The sequence below is a fragment of the Heterocephalus glaber genome, unplaced genomic scaffold (assembly GCF_053883595.1).
Source record: "Heterocephalus glaber isolate CG9 unplaced genomic scaffold, H.glaber_assembly_v1.0 deba00000071, whole genome shotgun sequence".
NCBI lineage: Eukaryota > Metazoa > Chordata > Mammalia > Rodentia > Bathyergidae > Heterocephalus > Heterocephalus glaber.
In genome coordinates, this window is record NW_028258137.1 from 19,481,593 (window position 1) to 19,505,825 (window position 24,233).

At 36.1% G+C, this 24,233-nt stretch overlaps 1 protein-coding gene across 1 annotated transcript; it reads left to right on the forward strand.

The window, feature by feature from the left end:
• The first annotated feature begins 1,205 nt into the window (after positions 1-1,205).
• Terb1 (telomere repeat binding bouquet formation protein 1) lies at positions 1,206-24,233 on the forward strand. Its single transcript, XM_021256933.2, has 12 exons — positions 1,206-1,536; positions 5,218-5,281; positions 9,854-9,964; positions 10,164-10,292; positions 11,863-11,994; positions 13,398-13,458; positions 13,553-13,668; positions 13,767-13,889; positions 19,704-19,856; positions 20,953-21,084; positions 22,411-22,536; positions 24,010-24,233. Exons 2-12 carry the CDS (start codon positions 5,251-5,253, stop codon positions 24,231-24,233), a joined length of 1,338 nt encoding a protein of 445 aa, XP_021112592.2. The 5' UTR covers positions 1,206-1,536; positions 5,218-5,250.

The following is a 24,233-nucleotide window of genomic DNA, read 5'->3' on the forward strand; positions in this document are numbered from 1 at the left end:
GTGTGCAGAGGCATCTTAACAAACTTAGGTTTTGGCACCAACTTCTTGAAATTTTGTAGGGTTGTTCCATCTATATTATGTTAATCTTCATTTGAAGATTAATGACATTGGATTATTACTCATTAGATGGACATAGATGCAAACTGGAAATCCAGAAGGGGGAGGCAGGGCTCAGTTTCTGACTTATATATGGCTAAGGAATGACTCAGAGCCTTAAGGACCCTAAAGGGGCAGCAGGTCAATCTCTTTTAAAGGCCAGTGTCTCCTAAGTAAGAAACTGCTACAGTTTGTAATAGCTAAAGCTTGGAAACAGCCCGAGTGCCCATCAACTGGAAACTGGATAAAGAAGATGTGATTTTTTAATAAAATGGAATACTACTCAGCCATAAAGAAGGAGAAACTAGAGACATTTATAGCTAAATGGATCCATATTGAGGCCATCCTCTTAAGTGAAATAAATAGGACACACGTGTAAATACCAAATAGTTTCTCTAGTGTGAGAAACTGAAAGTGTAAATAAGAGTTAAAATGATTAAAACGAATAATTGATAATTTGAAATAGGAAGAAAGTATCCAAAGGGGTAGGGGAAGTGGGAGGGGAAGGAGAAAGGAAAAATTATGAGAAAAGGAAAAAATGGAAACAGTCTTTGTAAATAGGGATGGGTGGAGGGGGCTGAAGGGAGCACAGGGAATGGGGAAAAAATAACAAAGATACATAATGTACAGGTACAAGCACCCAATGATAAATGTAAATGTATACCTAAAATGTACCAATAAAAGAATTTAAGCTAAAAATAAAAAAAAAGGAAACTGCTAAATTTGTCAAGGGGGTGCTTCGCAGAGATGTGGGTTTTTGGGCCCCTAATGGGTCAAACTCTTACCAGCTGATCCTTCCCACAGCCAGCATTGTCTCCTAACAGTAAATCACTTCCATCTCCCAACTCTCCCATGGGGTGAATTTTATTAGAGGAGGCAAGAGGCTTTAGCACGGATAGGCCTTGACCCTGTGAGAGCCAGGAACCCTGGTCTTTGGGTCTAGCCAGAGAAAAAATGTTGTTGGCCTCAACTGAAGCTGCCTGTGAGGTGGCGACCTGGGGCAACAGTGTGGCAAGTGGCAAGGTTGCCCCTTAATAGATTGTCCAACGCAAAAGACGGCCTGGTGTGCTGGGAAGGTAAGGAGTGAGAGGGTCCGCCCTGTTACCCTGCGCATGTGCCATACTCACAGGCCACTGCCACTGTACTTGAGCGGGGCTTTGTCAACCCGAATCCTGATTTCCTTTGGGGCTAACACCTTTCTGAGGAAAGGAAGACCTTAAAACCAGGGGCAGTGAGATTAGGGGATATCCCCTTCAAATCGTGACTTTCCTCCATTAAAAACCTCCACACCTGCCCACTGGCTGGCTACCCTAGGGAATTTCTGGAATCAGGGACTTGCTGGAATTCCGCCTGGGGGCGGGAGTTCCTCCCGGAAGTCCCGCCCCCAGAGGAAGTGAGGCTGGCTCACTAGGTGGGAAACCCGGTCAGGCGTCGAGCAAGGTAGGCGTGCAGCATGGGAAAAGTGGCAGCCTCTGGGAGCGCTTCGCCTTTAGAGTAAAGGCCAAGGCCTTCACTCCTGCTCCTTCCAGCCTTGCTTTAGCAGAGCCTGTTGCTCCTGCGGAAGGCAGGCTGCACAGGCCGCCCAAGACCCCACACAGCAGCTCCGAAGCGGTTCCACTTTGCGGGTCCCACTTACCAGCCCACTTGAGGGAACAGGTTGAGCCGAGGACACAGGGTTGTCATCCTGAGCAGGCACCAGATTCTGGAGCAGCCTCCACGGCCTGGAAAAGGTCATTGCCAGGCACCATTTAGTCTGGCGTCTGTACACCTTATGTGCACTGTGTGTCACAGGCCTCTGGTTCCTACCCAGGTGAATCTCTTGTAAGGAAGGAATGGGGTCCACAGGTGAGATCATTTCACTGGCTGAGCAAGGGCCGCTTGTCCATCTCCGCCAAGACTGGGGCCAGACCATCCTCCTACCAAGAGCCTGGTCGGAGAGGAGCCAGAGAGGCCATCTGTGCTCTTCCAAAGGAGGTCTTCAGCTCTTAAGGGTAGTCAGGCGCTGGTGTCAGTGAGCAGAAATCTTGGGAGCAGGGTGGAGTTAGACTGATTTTGGGGAGATCGCGAGTTATCTGTGGAACCTGGGTGAGGCAAAAGGGCATTGTGCTCTCATCTGCTGTTAATATTGTAGAGCTAGCTGACCCAGCGCGTTTTCTGGGACCTGAATAACTTATTTCACAATCCATTTAAACTATTGTAGCAGAACATTTATACAGTTTTGCAAACTGCAAACCTTTGTCCACCTTGCATCTCCTTTAAAGGGCATTTTGCTGTGATGTATGATTCTGAGGTGGCTATCCATTGTCAAATTAGTGATGCCAATTAGGGGTGAAATTTTTTCCCCTGCCAATCTTACACAGAAAGATGGCTTTTGATACATTTTCTAGGTTAGGTAAATGAATAAAATTTAAGGGCTGAGGATATGGCTCAGTGGTAGAGCATATTCATACCACGAGTGAGGTTCTTTGTCCTATCCCTAGCATCAAAGGGTTAGGGGAATAATGTTCAACTAGTTTTCATACTGAAATTTGAATGTGAATTAATAGTCCTGTTCTAGAGGGTAGATTGAGTGAAACCTATAAGTAGGATAACTGTTACATGGAAAACTATAAAAGATTTAAAGTCTCATTGTTGGTGACAGTTTGCAGCCATTTATTAAATTACTGAAAACACTTCATAATCTGCTTTATTTGGCAGCTGTTTTTCTACTCAGAAATAGACCATACTTGTTTTATAATTTTAAATAGAATTTTATAATTACCAATCCCTTTGTACTTGGCTTATAAATAACTTGTATTATTGCTACTATGTACTTGGCAAACTCTTATTTTACTGTGCAGAGTAGCCATTTATTAAAAAAGAATATAAAAAGACAGGAAGAAAAGGTAGTGTACTGTATGTTGTCAGTTTCAATTTCCAGACGTTTAGATTTTAAAGTTATACAGGGGCTGGAGATATAGCTCAAGTGGTGAAGTGTTGTCTAGTATGTGCGAGGCCCTGGGTTTGATCTCCAGCACTGCAAAAAGAAGTGAAAAGAAGGGCCGGGGGTTTAGCTCAGTGGATTTCGCCACCTGCTGCGCAAGCGCAAGGACCTGAGTTCGATCCCTGGTACCAAAAGAAAAGGTGAAAAGACAAAATTTGTACATTAGCCCTTGTTGAAAATAAAACAGAGCCAGGTGTGGTGGCACATACCTGTAATCCCAGCACTCAGGAGGCTGGGGCAGAAGGATTGCCTCAAGATCTAGGCCAGCCTGGACTACACAGCAAGACTCTCTCTCAAAAAACCAAAAAATAAATAAAATAAAATTATATTAAAAGCAGAAGACTGGCTGATTAAGAAAATAATCTTTAAGCTTCCCCACAAAACAAAAACATCTTCATATGATACAACTGCCCATTTTTTAACAGTTTGATTTTTTTCCCCTATTCTGAGAATCAAACCCAGAGCCTGGCAAATGTTGTACAACTGAGCTGCATGAATCTCCAGTGCTGAACAAAGAGGCCACATTGAAATTGTGCGGTGCAACCTTATTTGATTTGATTTGTGGTGCTAGGTATCAAAGTAGGGCCTTGTGGATGCTAGGCAGGCACTCTGCCAATGAGTTGTATGCCCTTAGCCCCTCATTTAAAAAAAAAAAATCTAGTTTTCTTTTTCCACATCCTTTTTTTTTTGGTACCGGGGATTAAACTCAGGACCTTGCGCTTTCGAGGCAGGCACCAGAACCACTGAGCTAAATCTCTGGCCCTTCCAAATCTTAACTCATTTGCCCAAAGATAATATGTATTTATACTATATATGGGAGACTTATAATGGAGGAGAAATTTTCCTGTCAGCTTTGAATGTTCTTGGTTTCCATTCCAACCCAGCTGTTTGAACCTGGGCAAGTAATTTACCCTTTTCTTATCAATCTGTTCATACAGCTCCCTCATAAAGTTATTGTGACAACTAAAAAGGTAGTATTTGTAAAGTGTAAAGGACAAAGTCCAGCCTACAGTAGGTTCTTACTCAATGTTAGAAGTCATTATTATTCTAAAGATTGCAAAAAATAAAAAATACTAGAACAACAGCCATAGAACCATCTTCTCAAGATAACTGTTAATAATGTGGCTGTCTTTCCATCCAGTTTTATGTTTGCCTCTATCTAGTTGGTACCATATTGTAGATAAAAGTTTGAATCTTCTTTCCTCTTTATGGTTAACTTTATATAACATAAGCATTTTTGGTTGCTGTTAAACATTTCTACTCAAGGTCAGTATTCTTGTAACAATATTCCATCCTGTGGATGTTCTGTAATGTACCTTGTCATTTCCTTTTTAAAGCAATATTATGTTAAAATGGCAAAACTAATATATATTCATATATTGACATAAAAATTTCATTTTTTTATTTCTTTAAGCCTCTTAGGGATTTTATTTTCATGTTGAAATAGAAAAGTTTAGAATTCTGCAATCCAAATTTGTTGTTCTATTAAATTAATTGGACTTTGATACATTTTATAAATAATCAATTTATCATTCTTAAGTAGGTATGTGAAAGACCATATCAGCATTTCCTCATTTTTCTGACAAGTGATGTGTACAGAAATTTTTCTAACAAATGATGTATACCAAAATTTAAGCTTAATAGTAGAATACCATGGCAACAATAATCATGGATTCTAGAAAAATTTAGTATTAAGCTTAGTTTGTGAAGAGAAATGGGAATCTAAAGAGTGTATGCCTGTGTTTTAAACTTGATTTATGCAGTCATGTCCAATTTGAAACTATGGAATAAAGATTTATAGTTAAAATAAGGAAGTGGAACCAAAAGAGGACCAGTTTATTTTAGTCATTCATTTGTTTAATAAAATTTGTTCAATGCCTAAAGTACTTTAAAAAGATGTGTTTACATATGTTTGAAACAACTCTATGAGGTAGGAATATCAATCCTATTTTACAGAGAGGGAAACTAAATCTCAGAGAATTTAGACAGCATGTCCAATATCACATATCAATAAGTTGCAGATTCAATTCCTTGTCTTCTGGCTTTAAGAAAACAATTCTTTTCCTATCTCCTTTACATTTGTATTTCTGGCATTCTTAAAATCCAATTTAAAATGAGAAAATACCTTTATCTTACAGATGAAATAAAAAGGAATAAGAATACAGACAAGCATGGAAAGTGAGGACACAGAGAAAATACAAGGTGAGAAATTCATGGATTATATATCTGCAATTACTTTTATAATATGTTTGTGGGTTATACTGCAGATTATCTGACAGCATCCAAGAATAAGTCACTTAGTAGTTTACATAAATATTTGAGCACCTGCTCTGTACCTATCACATAATACTGGCTTCAGGAAACTGACATGCAAACAGAAAGACATGCTGATACTTGGAATGTTGTATGATAGTTGTCTAATGGCACTATATAAAGTAATTGTAGGAACCTGAGAGGACCATTGTCAAAGTCTGCAGGGAGGTACAGTGTCACAATTGTTCTCAGAAAAATGGAAACTGAATACAAAAAAGAGTGGGAAATAGTGTTCCTAATGTATGCCAACACAATGGTTTAGCTAAAGAGAGCACTCTCAAAAAAAAAATGAAGGAAACATTTCAGGAAGGAGAAAGAGTCGAAAGTGTGATGTCTTGGAAATCAGAGCCTTAAGAGAATGTTTCATGAGAAAGAAATTGCATAAGAGTATCTGTACTACATCACAGATGGGGACTGAATTATTCACTGGATTTTGCCTTTAGAATGTCATTCAGTTTATTAACAGCTGGGCATAGTAGCACACACCCTGTAATCTTAGCTACTTGGGAAACTGAGAGAGGAAGATTACACATTTAATGCCAGCCTGGGCAACTTACTAAGATCCTGTCTAAAGATTTAAAAAATAATAAAAATTAAAAGTTTTGAGGATACAGCTCAGTGGTAGAGGATTTGCCTAGCATCTCCAATACTGAGGAAAAAAAAGATTTAATAGAGATCAGCCAGATTGCAGTCCAGTATATTTAGGTCCAAGTGGGAAATGAAAATCTGAAGACAGTATGAGCACATTAGTCTTTTAAGAAGTTTGACCAAAGGTGTATGATGGCAGTAGCTAGAGGGAAGTTCCAAAGTCAAGTCAAGGGAATCTCTTGGGGTGCTTTTTTTTTGGAGTCAGAGTCTTGCTATATTGCCCAGACTGACCTAGAACTGGCCTCAATGGATCCTTCTGCCTCATCCTCCCAAGTAGATGGAACTATAGGTGTCTGCTGTTGTGCCCAGCTTGTCAAGGGAGTCTTAGAAGATTATAGAGACAAAGAATTTTTGAAGAGAGAATTAGAGATTCTGGAGAAGAAAAAGTTGAAGAAGCTGGAAAGACATAATTGTTGGTGATACCTCCTCCATTTATCATGCTTCCCCCCTATATCTCTTTCATTTTATATTTCTCACTCTCATTCTCTTTCATTTTATATTTTAATTTGGTTTACCGCAAGAAGTAGACCTTGAAACAGGGATTTAGGTTTAAGTAGTTTTCAAGAAAATAATCCTAGTAAACATTAGCTGTGAAGTAAGAAACTTAGATAGGAAGGGAAAGGTAGACCAAAGAGTACATTATCAAATTATTATGGGTATTGGAGCTTAGTCTTTGTAGGAAGCTGTGGAACTTATATCCATCCCTGAGTTATCCCAGCCAAAAGGTGAAGGGTTTTTATCTGTCATCTCCCATCATTTGTTTGTTTAGTAACAGCTTGAAGTGGTATCTAATTGTGTGTGGTTTTGGTTTGTATTTTCCTTATGAGTAATGTTGTATTTCTTCTCATATACTTATTGGCAATTTATCTTCTTTGGAGAAATGTGCATTCAAATTCTTTGTATAGGTTTTAATTAAATTGTCTTTTTTATTATTGAGTTTTAAGAATGTAAACATTCTGAACACAATCTCCTTATTAGATATCTGATTTATAGATATTTTCTTCTAGACTAGGCTCTCTTTTCACATTTTGGATGGTATGTTTTAAAGCTTGAAAGTTTAATTTTTTTTCTTTTTTGAGATAGTGTCTCACCATGTAGTTCAGGCTAGCCGTAAATTCATTGTGTAGCCCAGGCTGGCCTCCTTCCTCAGCCTCCTGAGTGCTGGATACCATTCCTATCTTAAATGTTTTATATGGCATCCAGAAGAGGCTTTATTAGGACTATGCTGTAAAGAGGAACAGTGCACTGATTGTTTTAAATTTTAAACTTAATTTATCAGATTTCCTATTGTTGCTTATACTTTTGGTATCATATTTACTTTAGTTTTTGTTTGCTTGCTCTCTTCAGGAATTTTTAAAGGAACCAGCGGCTCAGCCTAGAGATGACAAAACCAAGATGAAACATACTAGTTTAGATGTCACTAGGTGCTTTGGCTGGGAAGGGAAGGTGTATGATAGGAGATCTAAAAGTATGACAGGGAAGTACAGGTTATAGAGAAGTACATAAAGAAGTTTTGTGCACCCTGCATTGTGCCTTGAATTGAAAACCACTATTTCCATCGCAGGTTTTATTTGGCATGTTGTTGATGTTACTTATTGATAGCTAAGTAACATATTTAACTTAGTTTTTGTTAATGTCTTAAGTGATCACATAAATGTTTGCTCTTGCCTCAAGACAAATTGGTAATAACTTTTGTACTATAGTTTTTCACTAACAAAATATTTCATTGAAACAAATTTTGAGTTGAATTTGTTTCAAGAGGAAGACTAAACATTGATTGATGATACATCTTAGTTTCCTATAATATGCTCCTGTATATTATTATGTCCACCCTTCATGCCGTATCTTTCAGAATCCTAAATGTTAATTCAAGCATTATACCAAAGTCTGTATATAACTTCATTTAAATACTGTTTGCTGTTTAGTTACAGTTTAAATTTTGATAACTTTGACATACGTATATAGCCGTGCAAACATCAGGATAATCAAGATGGTGAATATATCCTTCTGTCCTTGAATAACCTTCCCTCTGTCCCTTCCCAGGTGCTCTTTCCCTTCTTTTACCATAGACTAGTTTGTATTTTTTCAGTACATGGAATCATATAATATATACTTTTTTCTGTGGCTTCTTTCTCTCAGCATAGTTATTTTAAGACTCATCCATGTTACATGTATCAGTGGTTCTTTTTATTTACTAAGTAGTATTCCATTACATGGTTTAATATATGATTAAACTTTAATATATGATTTCAACTTCTCTCATATATGTAGTATTATTCAGGTTACTGTTTACTTCTGAGTTCTGGTGATTTATATCTTTCAAGCAACTTGTCACCTATGTCATTGATCTATAGGTATGAAGTTGTGTATAATGCTCTTTTTTACCTTTGGAATTATCTGTGGAATCTGTGATAATGCCATCTCTTTCATTCTTGGTATTAGTAATTTGTATCTATACGTGTTTTTTCCAAATCAGTCTGGCTAGAGGTTTATTAGTTTTCCTACTTTACTGATTTCAGGTTCATCTTTATAATTTTCCTTTATTGATTACTTTGGGATTAATTTACTAAAAAAAAAAGTAAGACTTTGGAATTAATTTGCTCTTTTTTCTTGTTCATTTGTTTTTTCTATACTTGGGATTCAACTTATGGGTGCCACATCTTCTGACCTTTTTAGTTTAGTTTTGTTTTTTTGAGGCAGAATCCAACTATGTAGCCCAGGCCGGCCTCAAACTCTTGGCTATCCTCCTGCCTCAGCCACCTGGGTGCTGAGATTACAGGTGTGTGCCACTACACCTGGCTCTTAGTTTTTGAGACTGGCTCTCAATAAATTGCCCATGCTGGCCTCAAATTTGTAATCTTCCTGCCTCAGCCTGCCAAGTAGCTTGAATTACAGGTGTGTGCCACAGCATCCAGCTTCTTTCTCTAGTTTCCTAAGGTGAAAGCTGAAGTCACCAATTTGAAACTCATATTTTCTAATTTAAGTATTTAGTGCTATACATTTCCTCTGAAATACTGCTTTAGTAGCATCTTACAAACTTTGATATGTTGTATTTTCATTCATTCCCTTCCTCTCTCCCTCCCTCTTTCCCTCCTTTCCTTATCCCTCCCTCCCTCCCTCTTAACTGATTTCCTTCCTTCCTTCCTTCCTTCCTTCCTTCCTTCCTTCTTTTTTCGGGACTGAGGATTAAACCCAGGGCCTTCACACTGGGCTACATCCCCAGCCTTTTTCAAAATTATTTATTTTGAGATAGGGTCTTGCTAAGTTGCCTGGGCTGGGCTCAAACTTGTGATCTTCCTGCTTTGGCCTCCCAGAGTGCTGAGATCACAGGTATGCACCACCACACCTGGTTCATTCAGTTCATTTCTAAATGGAAGATATTTAAACCAGTGTAGCCTTGCTTAAAGAGAATAATATTTATATTTACTATTCCTGTATTATAGGTAAGGGGAAAACCAAAGGACTATAAGAAGTTCATTTTAGGTTCTTTTATTAAAAGAACATCTTTGTTTTTATACATTTTTATTGTTTGTTAGATTATGAAAGTAATATTTTCTAAATGTCAAACATTCCAGTCAGGTGTGGTAGTATGCCTGTAATTCCAGCACCCAGGAGGCTGAGGCAGAATCATAAGTTTCAGGCCAGTCTGAGCTAAGTAGAAAATTCAAGGCCATCCTGGACTATATAGAGAGACCCTGTCTCAAAAAAGAAATACGTCAACATTGCAAAGATATATAATTAGAAAGCAGATTTTTGATGGTTAGTCTTTGAAAGAAAACTTAGGCTTAAAATAATGAAATTTTTCTTCTTCAGAAATGAAGACTGACCTGAACTTATTATTGGAGTGTCTAAAGTATCAAATGGACAACGCTTTATCACAAAAAGAAGCTTTGGTCACTATTTATTCAATTTGCCAACAAAACAGTAAGATGTGATAATGAATTTTTACCCACGATTCTAGTTTTTTAGTACTATAATATGTTAATTATGCATAGTTCTTTCTCTTCTCATTTACTCTAATGTTATATTCCTCATTTTTTTTTTACCCTTAATAGAATAACCTATACACACACCAACACACATACAAATAATTTCTATTTTGTTTTGTTTCTATGCCCTACAGGTGATGCAAGTGTTTATTTTCGGGAAATTGGTGGTTTGATGTTTATAAAAAATCTTGCAAAGTCAAGTAGGCACAGCATGGTAAAAGAAGCAGCCTTATTTACATTAGGAGCTGTTGCAGAAAAAAATGGTAAAATATAAAATTTTGTTATCCTTTAAGCATGTATTATATTTTACTCAAAAACAATTTTTTTTGACACAGGGTCTTGCTATGTAGTTCAGGCTGGCCTTGAACTCACTATGTAGCCCAGGCTGGTCTTCCAGCAGTCCTCCTGCCTCAGCCTCCCAAGTGCAGGTGTGCACCACCATGTCCAGCTAATAATTTTATAACTTAATTTCTTTTTTTATATATTTGAATAGTTTATCCAGGTACTTATATCAAAAGATGAAGATAATCCACAAGCAACATGTATACTTTGGGTACAGAAACTCATGTTAGCAAGAATACTTCTCTCAAAAAAAAAAAAGAATACTTTTCTCCAATATACCTGAAATGAGGTTGAATTTATACCATCAGTTAAACTAACTTTATATTTTTATATTTTCTTTAATTAAATATGTCTTCATCAACTTCTAAGAATCAGATTCTGTACTAGAAATTGAGGATACAAGGGAAAAATAATCTAGACTTTACCTTTGAGAGAGGGTCCAAAACTGGTTCTAGGCACTGGAGAGAAGGCCAATTGTATCACTGTATTCAAATTATTATTTTTATTTTTTAGTGCTGAAGATTGAACCCAGGGCCTCACACATGTAAGAATATACTCTACCACTGAGCTATGCCCTTCAGCCCCCAAATTATTTTTGTACAGTTCTACATACTGCATGACTATCACATACACACAAAAACTCACTGATGTATAGGTATCACTTTTTTTTGAAAAAAGCTTTTTCTTTGTTCCTCTCTCCCCCCCTCCCCCCTCCCCCCTCCCCCCTCTCCCCCTCTCCCCCTCTCCCCCTCTCCCCCTCTCCCCCTCTCCCCCTCTCCCCTCTCCCCCTCTCCCCCTCTCCCCCTCTCCCCCTCTCCCCCTCTCCCCCTCTCCCCCTCTCCCTCTCTGCTTATTTGTTTCAGGGTCTCACTGTGATGCCCAGAAATGCCTTAAACTTGCAGTCTTAGAGGCAGTCTTTCTGCCTCAGCCTGCCAGGTAGCTGGTATTACAGGCGTGTGTCACCATACTTAACTGAAAAACAATTATTGCTTAAAAAAAAAAAAAAAAGTCAAAAATAGCATAAATATTGTTTGTTCCTCTGTTTTCCAAAGCAGGCTTCTGAATTTTTTTTTTCTTGCTGTGTTTTGTTACTCATCCTTTTGAAATTTTGTGTCTGATTTTTTTTATTGTTGGAAATTCTAGGGAATTGTAATACATGTTTTGAAGCCTAGATCAAGTACTTTTTATTTATTTATTTATTTTTGGTACCGGGGATCAAACTCAGGACCTTATGCTTACCGAGGCAGGCGTGGCACCACTTAGCTAAATCCCCAGCCCCTCGATCAAGCACTTTTTGATTAAGACACCTTTGATCTGCCACTTAAGCGCATATCAGTTCATTAGAAATTTTGTTGCATTTCCCGTATGTGTCAATTAAATGAGATTTGATTGAGAACTATGTTTAGTTTGGCAACTTTGTATTTTATTCAGCATATTTTAAAATCGGTTTGTGCTAATGCTTTGAAATTAAAATTACATTTTATATTTCAGTTTACTGTCAGCAAAGTTTGTGTACTTCAGAGTTATTTGAAGAATTAACTTTCTTCTTATCTAATGATGATTCAAACACAAATTTGAAAAGAATGTCTGTCTATGTTATTTTGGTTCTGGTTTCAAATAATCGTAAGTACATTTTCCTATGAATGTTTAAAACATTTTAAATAATAAATTAGAATATTCATTATTAATCTTTTTTTCTAGTCCTTATATTATTTTTTTTTTCAAATCTCATTAACTTAGAAATACTGTTTTTAGAAAAGAAATTAGTAACATGCATTTAATCATTTATTATTTATTTCAAAAAATAGTAAAGTGGGAAAAAAATAGTAAAGTGGGGCCAGGGATTTAGCTCAGTGGCACTAAGCCTGTCTTGCAACTGCAAGGTTGTGAGTTCAATCCCTGGTACCAAAAAAAAAAATAGTAAAGTGATTTACTTTCAGAATTTGAGATAATTTTAGATTTACAGAAAAATCGTCAATATAGAATGTTCTCATATACATCCTGCCCAGGATAACGTGGGGTTTTTTTAGTGATACATTTTAGATATACATAAAGATAACGTTCGTCATAGGGATTTTGTACCTGTACGTGATATATCTTGCTTCTTCTTTTTTCCTATTTCCCTCCCCTTTCTTCAACCCCTCTTCCTCTCCTTATTTACAAAAGCTTTATTTCTACTTTTTCCTTCTATTCTCTTTTTTCTTCTTGTCCCTTCCTTCCTTTCTCCCTCCCCCTTCCTTTTTTCCCCTTCCCATTTGAACATTTTCTTCCCATTTCCCAATATCTATTATACATTTTGGTCCTTATTTACACTTTTAGTTTCTCACACCAGAGAAACAGTGTGGTATTTAAAAATGTATCCAGTTTATTTCACTTAAGAGTATGGTCTCAAGGTGTATCCATTTAGCTAGAAATGTCTCAAGCTTATCCTTCTTTGTGGCAGAGTAGTACTCCATTGTATAAAAAACACACATCTTTATCCATTCCTCACTAAATATTGGAAACAGCCCAAATGCCCATCAACCAATAAATGGATAAAGTTATTTATTTATTTTGGTACTGGGGATTGAACTTGGGACCTTGTGCTTGTAAGACAGGTGCTGGAACCACTAAGCTAAATCCCCAGCTGGATAAAGTTATTTTTTAATGTTTCTTTATTTAGTTAACTTGTTAGGCGTTTAATTGCTTCTAGATTTTTACTTTTGGTATTTTGGAAAAACTAGAAAATATTGTATTTATTTTTTCTATTTTAGAGCATATTTTGGTATTGTAAGAGAAAACCATAATGCAAAATAATTGTTTCATAATTTTTAGAGAAAATTTGAATGTTGTCAGGCTCTAAGCATAGCATATTTCCAGAATAATCTTGAATACAAATTTTTATCTCAGTAATTATGTTATGCTTTATAATACTTCTAAGTGGTTTTTAAAAGATAATTGTTTATTAAAATACTACTTAAATGTTGCTTTACATTCCTGCAAAATTATTGCTAACTCGTATTCACATAATATATGGCTTTTTTAAGGAAGTGGACAAACACTTGTGAGAGAAACGAGTTGTATTACAGTTTTGTCACAGTTGTTCAGGTAAGCAAATATAAATATCTTGTTGTTAATACTCATTATTTAAGACCTTAATGTGTTTATATTGACTTACTTTCTTTCCTTTTTAACCTAATAGGACAGTTTTTTCAAACTATGAGTTTGATTTGTCAGATAAAAATGTTTTTGAGAAGTATCAGTTGTGGTCTTCAGTATGTAGTACTCTGTGTGTCTGTGTCAACAATCCTCAAAATGGTAATTATCTTAAATATTTAAATATAAAGATAAGCCAAGTCAAAACTAGTATTTTCCAAATGTCAAATTTAAAACGATGGACTTTCATCTCCTTTCAGATGAGAATCAAATGTTTTGCTGTTCACTTTTTCCACATGCTAATGAGTGGCTAATAAATTGCATGAAACCTGAGATAATTCGCCCTATTTGCTCATTTATTGGACTTACTCTTGCAAATAACAGTAAGTACTTCTTTGCTGGGAGATGATACTTGAAGAAATGTATATTAAAGAGAAAAGTATTTAATTAATTGAATTAATGGGTTAATTTTATTCTAGTAATTTGGTCATCTAGGATGAATTTAGATTTTTTGAAGCTAAGAAAATCTTAAGAATAAGTATTAGTATACCAAAAAAAAAAAAAAAAAAGAATAAGTATTAGTGGGAGGATGTTGAGAAGATAGTGGCACCAACAGAGCTTTTTTTTCTGGTATCGGGGATCAAACTCGGGACCTTGCAATCAACCAAGCTTTTTAATCTCCCCACAAAGCCTCATAAAACAGAGCAACTAGATTGCAAAACTAAAAATCCACAGAGTATGTACTCCAACCGCAGTGGAATTAATTTAGAGATAAGTAAAAATAAAACATCTATAAATCCCCATATATTTGATGATTAAGGGCCCAAATTAGCAATGTCAGTATAAGCTGTTAGCATCACCACAGATCTTAACAGATACTAAAAGGATAATAAAGAAATAGTAGAAACAACTTTATACTACAAAGTTTAACAACTTACATAATTGTACAAATTCTTTGAAGAATACAAACTACCAAAGCTCACTCAAATGATAAGTAATATGTATATGTATTAAAGAAATAGAAATTGTATCTTAACACACAGAATTCTAGGCCCTATTCATTTTTACTGGTGAATCCTGCCAAAAAGCTCAGGAAGAAAATGAACAAATAATTCTCTGTAAATTATTCCCAGAAACAGAAATGGAAGAAACACTTTCCAATACATTCTATAATGCTTTCTGTATCACACCCATCCCAAATCCCAAAAAAGACATTATAAGAAAACTGCAGGCAATTATCCTTTATGGACATAGACATAAAAATTCTTAGTGAAATATTAGCTTGGGTTTATAGCAAGTTCAAGGCCAGCCTGGGCTAAGTGTGAGACCCTATCTCAACAACAATAAAAGCAATAAAATATGCTTAACAGGTATTAACAAATTGAGTCTAGCAACATAGAGAAAGGATAATGCATTATGACCAACTAGCATCTATCCCAAGAGTACAAGACTGATTTAAAATTGGAAAAGTTAGCACATTCACAGACTAGAAAAAAAGAACTATATGATGATCTTAATCAGTGCAGGGAAAGTGTTTACATAATTCAAAATACATTTATGATAAGAACTCTTGCTAAGGGCCGGGGATTTAGCTCGGTGGTTCTGCCGGCGCCTGCCTCAGAAGTGCAAGGTCCCAAGTTCAATCCCCAGCACCAAAAAAAAAAAAAAAAAAAGAACTCTTACTAAGTTAGGAATGAATAAAAGGGAACTTCCATAACGTGATAAAGGACCTCTACATAATACTACAGCTCACATAATTAATTATAAAAGACTTAGTCCTTTCACATAAGACTGGAAAAAAGGAAGGCTGCTCTGACTACTTTATTGTAATATTTTACAGATGTCCTAACCAGTATAATACAAGGAAATGAAATGAAAGGAAAGGCATAGAAATTGAACAGAAAGAAGAAATAATCATTTTTCCATAAATGGCATGACTGTCTATGTAGAAAATCGAAAGCTACCAGAACTAGTGATTTTAGGAAGGTTGTAGGATATAAGGTTATATAAAAAATCAATTATTTGTTTGTTTGTTTGGTACCATGGATTGAACTCAGGACCTTGCACTTACGAGGCAGGGGATCGGAACCACTGAGCTAAATCCCTGGCTAAAATCAATTATTTCTATGTATTGCAACAAGTAGAAACAAAGAAATAGACCTTTATAATAATACCAAAAAGGTAAATACTTAGGGATAAATTTAGTGAAATATATGCAATACCTGTGCTATAGTTTTTATATGTCTTCCAAGGGCTCATTGAAGGCTTGGTCCTCAGGATGTGGCATTATTCAGAAGTAGTAGAACTTCTAGGAGCTGGGGTCTAGTAGAAGGAACTTAGGTCTTTAGAGTTCTGCCTTTGAAATGGATATTGGGACCCAGGCCCCTTCCTTCCTTTCTCTCTCTCTCTTTCTGCCTCCCAGCTGTCACAAGGTGAGCAATTTCCACTGCCATATATCTCTACCATGATGTACTGCTTTGCTACAAGCCCCAAAGCAATGGAGCCAACTGATCGTGGACTGAAATTTCTCAAACTATGAGCCAAAATATCAGCCTTTTCTCTAGAAGTTGTTTATCTCAGGTGTTTTGTTACAATGAATGGTGAAATTGTGTGTATTCTGAAAACCACAAAATATTATTGAAATAATATCTAAATTAAAGGGAAATATATAATGCTCATGGATTTCTAAGACTCAGTATTATGAGAATGTCACTTCTCAAATTCATCTTTAGATTCCTGGCATTCTCAATCAGAATCCCAGCAGGCTTTTCTGATGAGCTGATTCTACATGGAAATGCAATGAGCATAAAATAATAAAAACTGCTTTTGAAAAAGGACAAATTTATAGGACTTCTGTTACCCAATTTCAATATTTATTATATAGTAATCACGAAAATGTGACTTTGGTGTACATATAAACATTTAGATCAACGAAACAACATAGCCCAGAAATAGGCCCACAAATACAGTATAGGGTCATTGATTTTTACAAAGGTACTGTGTTAAAGTCAACTTCAAGGAGGAAAGATTTATTTCGGCTCATAGTTTCAGAGGCTTCTGTCCAGGTCACTTGGCCCCTTTGTTTCTAGGCCTGAGGTGAGGCACAGCATCATGGCAGGGAGCACATGGTAGAGCACAACTGCTTACCTCATGATATCTAGGAAGCAAAAAGAGTGAGAGAATTTGTTTTTATAATAAGTTCTTCCCCTCAAGCCCATTGAGCTATGAATCCATAAGTGGATTCATCAAGATCCAGTCACCTTCCAAAGGCCTTACCCCTGAAAACTGCTACACTGGGGACCCAGCCTTCAACACATGAACTTTGGGGTACATTTAAGATCCAAGCCATAATAGGTGACATGGGAATTCTGTGGGAGGAAATTGGTATTTTCAATTAATGGGGTATGAAAAAATGAATATCGATATGCAAAATATGAATTTCAACCCTTATCTCACACAGTATACAAAAAATTATTTAAAATGATCTATAGGCCTAAATATAAGAGTAAGAAATATAAAACTGGACAAAAAACATAGGAGAAAATCATCACAACTTGGGGATTGATAAATATTTCTTAAACACAAAAAGTGTGATAAATGGAACTTCACTGAAATTAGAATCTTTTGACCTTCAAAAGGTACTGTTAAGATGAAAAGACAAGCCATAAACTGAGAGAAAATATTACAAAACATCTGATTTTAAAAACCCTTGGGCCTGGGATTTAGCTCAGTGGTTCTGCCACCTGCCTTGCAAGCACAAGGTCCCAAGTTCAATCCCTGGTACCAAAAAAAAACAAAAACAAAAAACCTTTGAACACAGCCTGTGTAAAGAACACGTGTAATCAATTATAAGAGGGCCAAGAATTTAGCTTAGTGGTACCACACGTGCCTGGCAGGAGCAAGGTCCTGAGTTTGATTTCCTGTATCAAAAAAAGAATCAATTATAAGATAAAAACAACCTAACGATGAAAAAGTAGACGGGCTGGGGGTGTAGCTCAATTGCAGAGCCCTTCACTTAACAATTTAAAAATGTGCCATGAGCTGAGGATATAACTCAGTGGAAGAGCCTTTGCTTAGCATATTCAAGGCTGTTGGTTTGACCCTCAGCACTACAAAATAAAATAAAAATGAACAAAATATTTGAATAGATATTTTGCAAAGAAAATATGAATATAAATAAGCACTTGAAAAGATGCTTAAGATCATTGTCATCAGAGAAATCCAAACTAAAAATCCCCCCCAGATACCACAACCCACCTACTAGCATGGATAAAAGTAAAAAAGACTGGTAATGTTAAATGAGGCAAAGATGTGGAGCAATTGGAATTTTATACATTGTTGATATATGTCTATATTCAGGTATTTAAAACAAATACTCATGTTTCACATGCAAAATAATGTATCTCTAGAGTTCTAATAATTGGAAGCTATTTCCATGATACCTTGACATTTCCTGTTTCTCTAAATGACAGCTCAAATGAGTGATAATTATAGGACTTCTTTATTCTCAGAAATCCAGTATGAAATATAAATTAGAGGAAATCTGAAATGTTCAATATACAACCAGTATGGACTAGAATGTTTTGCTTATAAGCCTGAAGTTTTATTGCTTAGGCTACAACCAAGAATCTTTATGATAACATAGGGCCATTCTCATCTAAGCACTTAAAAATACATGCTTTTAGCGGGCTGGGAGTGTAGCTCAGTGTTAGAGCCCTTGTCTAGCATCCACAAGACTGAGTTTGATCCCCAGCTATGCAAAGCAAACTCCTTTTTTTAAAAAAAAATTTTAAATTAAAAATACAATTCAGTAAAGAAACTGTTTTTGGAGTCTCTACAATATTGAAAATGTTTGCTTATCCTTAAATGTTTCCTTATAGTGTCTCAGATGTATAAAATTCTTGGTATGATATTTGTAGATTATTAATATCTTTGTTTTATTGGGCGATACAAAAATTAATTCTTGCCTTTGTGTGTGTGTGTGGTCTTGGAAATGAACTCAGGAGTGCTCTACCAGTGAGCTACTTTCTCAGACTTTATTTTAGCCTCTTGCTAAGTTGCCCAAACTGGCACCAAACTTTCAGTTTTCCTGCCTTAGCTTTCCTAGTAGCTGGGATTATAGATGTGTGGAATTATGCCTGGCTGAATTTTGCTTTTAAATCACCTTGGGTTTAATTTATAGGACTAGGCTAATCTGGAAAAAAGACTTGTGGCAGAATTATAACCACTAGCCTACATGGCCATTTGTTATATCCTATTTCTAGGATGGGGCTGTGAAGACTACTGAACCATAGACCCATGGGATACTTTGCCATCAGAATCATTTTAAATAGGAGAACAAAAGGTTTAGACTTAAAAATATATATATCTGTCACTGGATCTTTGCTTGAAATATTGCTCAATAATATGCTCCAAAAGTAAAAAGAATTAGATGTAAATAAGAATGATGAGATATGTGGTTTTGGAACAGTTAAATAATTTGCCCTTTTGTAGATTTTAGCAACCTGAGGAATGAACTATGATGGAATTCGGAAGATAGGCAGTTTGCTAATTTTAATGCCAACCAGCTGGGTGTGGTGGCTGCACACAGTTGTATTCCCAGCACTAGGGAGGCTGAGGTAGGAGGATCACTGCAAGTTTGAGGCCAGCCTGGGCTACATAGTGAATTCAAGCCAGCCTGAACTACATAGCAAGACTTTGTCTCAAAAAAAACAAAACAAAACAAAAACCAACCTACATGAATTAATCTATTCTTTATAGCTCTGTTGAAAGACTTACTTAATAATGTTGAGGGGCCGGGGATTTAGCTCAGTGGTGCCGTCACCTGCCTCGCAAGCACAAGGTCTTGGGTTCGATCCCCGGTACCAAAAAATAATAATAATAATAATGTTGAAGGATAGTTTAATAATATTCTTACAAAATACAGCAGTCCTCATTAAATGAAGAAAGATTTCTTATACACAAAAAGCAGTATTGTACTACTACATGTGTAGTTGTATTGGCCAAAGTGCTTAAATAATTTACTCTTATGTGTATGCACAAATAAAATTAGATTTTTAAAAATTGTTTAATTTTGGGACTTGTAGTAAATATTTTAAAAAGTCAAGTTAATGATATATTTGGTGCTCATTAATTGAATGAAATCATATACCAGCCTTGTTTGAGATATTAATAGTTCTTCTGTTTTATTCCCTAAGCATATGTTCAGAAATACTTTATATCTGTGGGTGGACTGGATATATTGTCTCAGGTTCTTGTACAACTGGAATCTGATTCACACAAGACTCCTTCCAGTGCTAAGCTTGCAGTAGTGGTAACAAAGACAATGGATGCGTGTATTGCTGATAATCGTGAGTAAAAAATGCTTATTAGTAAGTTTTCTACAATTCAGTTTTGTTTGAGTTCAGCATGGTGAGTGTTGAAATGGTAGATTAAACACTAATATAGATTAGACTTTCAGCTTCTCAACAAGTGGAAAGGAATCTTAGAAATTATCTAGTCCAATACTTTTTTTTCCTATGGAAGTTATAACTTCATATCTAGGCCTTCTAACTCCAAGTCTAATGATAGTCTGTAAATCTTTATAATACAAGACTCTATTGGCAATTACAAATAACTGCAAAAGTAAGTTAAAATAAAACAGTGAGGATCGCTTCTCGGCCTTTTGGCTAAGATCAAGTGTAAAACAGTGAGGGCCAGGGATTTAGCTCAGTGGTTCTGCCACCTGCCTTGCAAGCACAAGGACCCGAGTTCTATCTCCAGTACCATAAATAAATAAATGAATGAATGAATGAATAAATAAATAAATAAAAAAGCAGTGAGTGTTTGTTATGTCCTGAGCTCCAGAAATAGAAAATTTATTAAGACATAGTCCCTTGAGGAAATCACAACCTTTTTCTTAGCACCAGTATTGTTAGACTCTGGGTGAACTCTAGTAAAAGCCCCATGAGGAGAAGTACGGCTTAAAGTAACAGAGTTCTTGAATTTTATCACCTCTCAGCATAGGTTCAGGTATGTTTCATTAACATCAGTAGAATCATGGTCAGTTAAGAGAATATTTCAATATTAGGCAGAATTTGATTATGTAGGTATGTCTTTACTACCGGTATCCAATGTAGATAAGGGATATGTAAGATAAAAATGGACATACTCAGTTTTTAGGAAGGTAGTATTACTTCATATTTACAACATTATGCAGAATAACTAAGAAACAAAAAAGTTTGCTTTGAAAGAATCAGTGAGAACCATTATAATAAGCCATCTTATTACAGTGAGTTCATATTAACACCTTTGCACTCATGTATATTAGATGTTATATTTGTATATTAGATACTATGTATATATATGTGTATATATATATATACTGGATAAGCTCTGAAAAACATATATGTACATTTATATGTTTTAAGTTTCTATTTACCATTTTTTTCTTTTTTATACTAATAGCTACTTTTGGGGTGGTATTATCCAAGTACTGCATTGTTTCCAAACTTCTGGCACTGTTGCCTCATGAAAGTCTGGATTCAGGAGAAAAATTTAGCATCATGCTTGCTCTTGGTCATTGCACAGAGGATTGTGGTTAAGTATTGGATTTCTTTAGTGTGCTTATTAAAACAGTAGTGAAAATACATGTTTTTGGTTTTTTTCCCTTCTGGTCATATAAAAAGCTTAAAGCATTTCTTTGTCCCAGTAATTTAGACCCTAAACTGGTTATTTTAGTTCCTCATCGTCCTCCACTCATTGTATTCAGTTAGTCTCTAAGGTCTATAGTTCTACTTCTCTTGCCCCTTTCTTATCCCTTTCTGTCCATTGCTAGTGTTACCCTCTTAATTTTGCCCCTCAACCCCTTAGTGTCTTTCATCAGGATTACTGCATTAGCACCACAAAAGCTACCTCCCTCTGCTCCTTTCTGTCTGTGTTTGTTTGTTTTTTGAGACAGTGTCTCACTATGTAGCTATGTAGCTCAGGCTCCCTTGAACTCACTATGTAGCCCAGGCTGGCCTCAAACTTGGGGCTATCCTCCCTCCTGCCTCAGCCTCCCGAGTACTGGGATCACAGGCGTGTGCCACCACATCCAGCACTCCTTTCCTTCTTTCTCCATGTTTTAGTCTTCTCTTTATATTGCTACACAAATCTAACCCTGTTACCCCTTGATTAAAAACTTTAAAATTTTCTTTCTTTGGCTGTTACTCTCTCCTCTCTCTCTATTCTTTCTCCTCTTTTCATTTTCCTTCTCTCTACTTTCCGACCTCCACTTTTCTCTCTGTCTCCTAGACTCCTCCTTTCCTCTCTTTCCTTCCTACTTTTCCACTCTTTTCCCACTGCCACCTTTACTTCTGCTTTCTTCCTGCCCTCACTTTCTTCTTCTATCAGTTCTCTCTTCTTTCTCTTAGCCTCTGTATTATGTAGGATCAACTCTACCTTTTTTATATTATCTGTTTATTCTGTGGTACTGGGGATTGAACCCAGGGCTTTCTCATCAAGCTACATCCTCAGCCCCCCTCCCCCTTTTAAGTTTTCTATTTCAAAACATGGTCTCACTAAGCTGCTAAGTTGCCCAGGCCTGGTTTGAGTTGTGATCCTCCTGCCTCAGCCTCTCAGTGTACTGGGCTTACAGGCATGTGCCACCACACCTGGTTGCTCTACCTTTTTGCAAACCAAGTAAGGGTAGTTTGTTTACTCTTAATGAGAAATGATACTACTCTGGCTATATCTCAGAAATCACCACTTATTTTCTCTAAGTAGATTATTTCATAAATTGAAAATACTTTCAAATTTACATTTTTCTCTATTTTTAAAAAATTTGAACTATGTTTGTGATTATCCCAAGGAAGAATTATGGCCTCATGCATATAATTTATGACAAAATAATTGTCTTCTGTTTTAATTTTCCATGTTTTCCAGAGGAAAATCAGTATGATCTTTTTAAAAACAATGGACTTCCACTCATGATACAAGCTTTAACTGAATCTCAGAATGAGGAACTAAACAAAGCTGCCACTTTTGTGCTTTACAACTGCAAAAAGATTAGTAAGTTTACTGTTATATAAGAAAATATAGGGCTGGGAATTTAGCTCAGTGGTTTCGCCACCTGCTGCGCAAGCCCAAGGACCCGAGTTCGATCCCCGGTACCAAAAAAAAAAAAAAAAGAAAATATCAACTAAGGTTTATAAAAAGAATTTATACCTGCTCTAATGAGCCATTCCCTTTTAGCTTCCAGGTGGTTCTTATATTTGAAAGGCAGAGTATATAATTTGGATATAAAAACTAGGGTACTTTCAGCATAGAGCGACCTGTTTAGAAGAGAGCAGCAGTAGAGATATTTCACTTATTTTATGCCACATGGGCAAATTTAGTTTGTAGGACATAAGAACTGAGAGTTATTTATTGCTAAATCATAATATATAAGATATCCTTTTACTTATTTAAAATATGCTAAAATGTCTATTATGTGCTACGCACTGCTGGGAATGGGGATACAGTGATAAAAACACAGTCTGTATACTTAGAGCTTAGTTTAACTACATAAATAAATAGCAATATATAATCTTAAAAATGAGATTATGTATTATTATAAGTTGACTTGAGGAAAGCCAGGCATGCTAGGGCATACCTGTAATCCCAGCACTTGGGAGGCTGAGACAGGAGAATCACAAGTTCATAGCCACCCTGAGCTACATAGCAAGTTCAAGCCTGACTTGGACCACACAGTGAGACCCTGTCTCAAAAAACCAAAACAACAACAACAATAAAACATAAAGGTTATGAAGAGATGGACCACGGTTATTGCAAGCTTATACAAAGGAATCAGACCTAGACTTAAAATAGAAATGTCTTTGAAAGAAAGTGATTCTTGAGCTGAGATCTGAATGACTAGAGGTAACCAGGCAGAAAGAAGAATTGATTACGGGTGAGTGTCTTGGGCCTGAGCAACAGTTAGGGTCAAAGGCTCTGTGGTAGGAGGGAGCCTGATGCATTCAAAGAATTTATGACTAGTATGGCAGAAGCAGAAGGCAGTAGCCATTATGAGGATTGTTGTCTTTGTGGGAAAAAAATTATGGACATAATATGTTTTTTTTAATATTTAAAAGATAGAGGAAGGAACCACTTCATGAATAATGTTTTTAAAAATAACTACTTTGAAGCTTCAGGTGTTGGTTAGTGATAGAACACATGCTTACCATGTATGAGACCTTGTGTTCAATCTGCTGCACTAAAAACAACAACAAAATACGTTAAACCAGTATCCATATTCCTGAGGATATTTGTGTGTCTGGAATAACATTTTCATGTTGTTCTTTTTTCTTGTAACTCTGAAAGGTCTAATTTATGACTTTTTGAGTCTTGGGCCTCTGCTAAGTACTCGTTCCATTATTTTTGTACCAGTTAAAATAATCTAGATGGATGAAATTTAGACAAGGGGTGAGGTGGGGCATGAGGTTATCCTTAAAATGTAACATTTCCAGTAACGTAAAACCATCTTTTCCCCTCCATATTACAAAGCTGAGAAATTATCTCTAAGTCTAGGAGAGTATTCTTTTGATGAAAACGAAGCAGAACAATTAAAGGACATAAATGTAAAAGGAAAGAATCTTGAAGAGTACTGGAAGATAGCAAAGGAAATCCTGCACAAAATAGACCTGCTTGAAAAAGAAGAAAATAAGGTTGGCTTCTTTGTTTCAAAGAATATAAAATTTTTTTCAAATATTTTTAATATTAGAGTTTAG

What these genes read in the sequence shown, in the direction of transcription:
- Terb1 (XM_021256933.2), top strand. Translation starts at nt 5,251, where the DNA reads ATGGAAAGTGAGGACACAGAGAAAATACAAG. An exon ending in GTTTTGTCACAGTTGTTCAG is followed by an intron (nt 13,459 to 13,552) that starts GTAAGCAAATAT and finishes TTAACCTAATAG; the next exon opens with GACAGTTTTTTCAAACTATG. An exon ending in TGCGTGTATTGCTGATAATC is followed by an intron (nt 19,857 to 20,952) that starts GTGAGTAAAAAA and finishes TTATACTAATAG; the next exon opens with CTACTTTTGGGGTGGTATTA.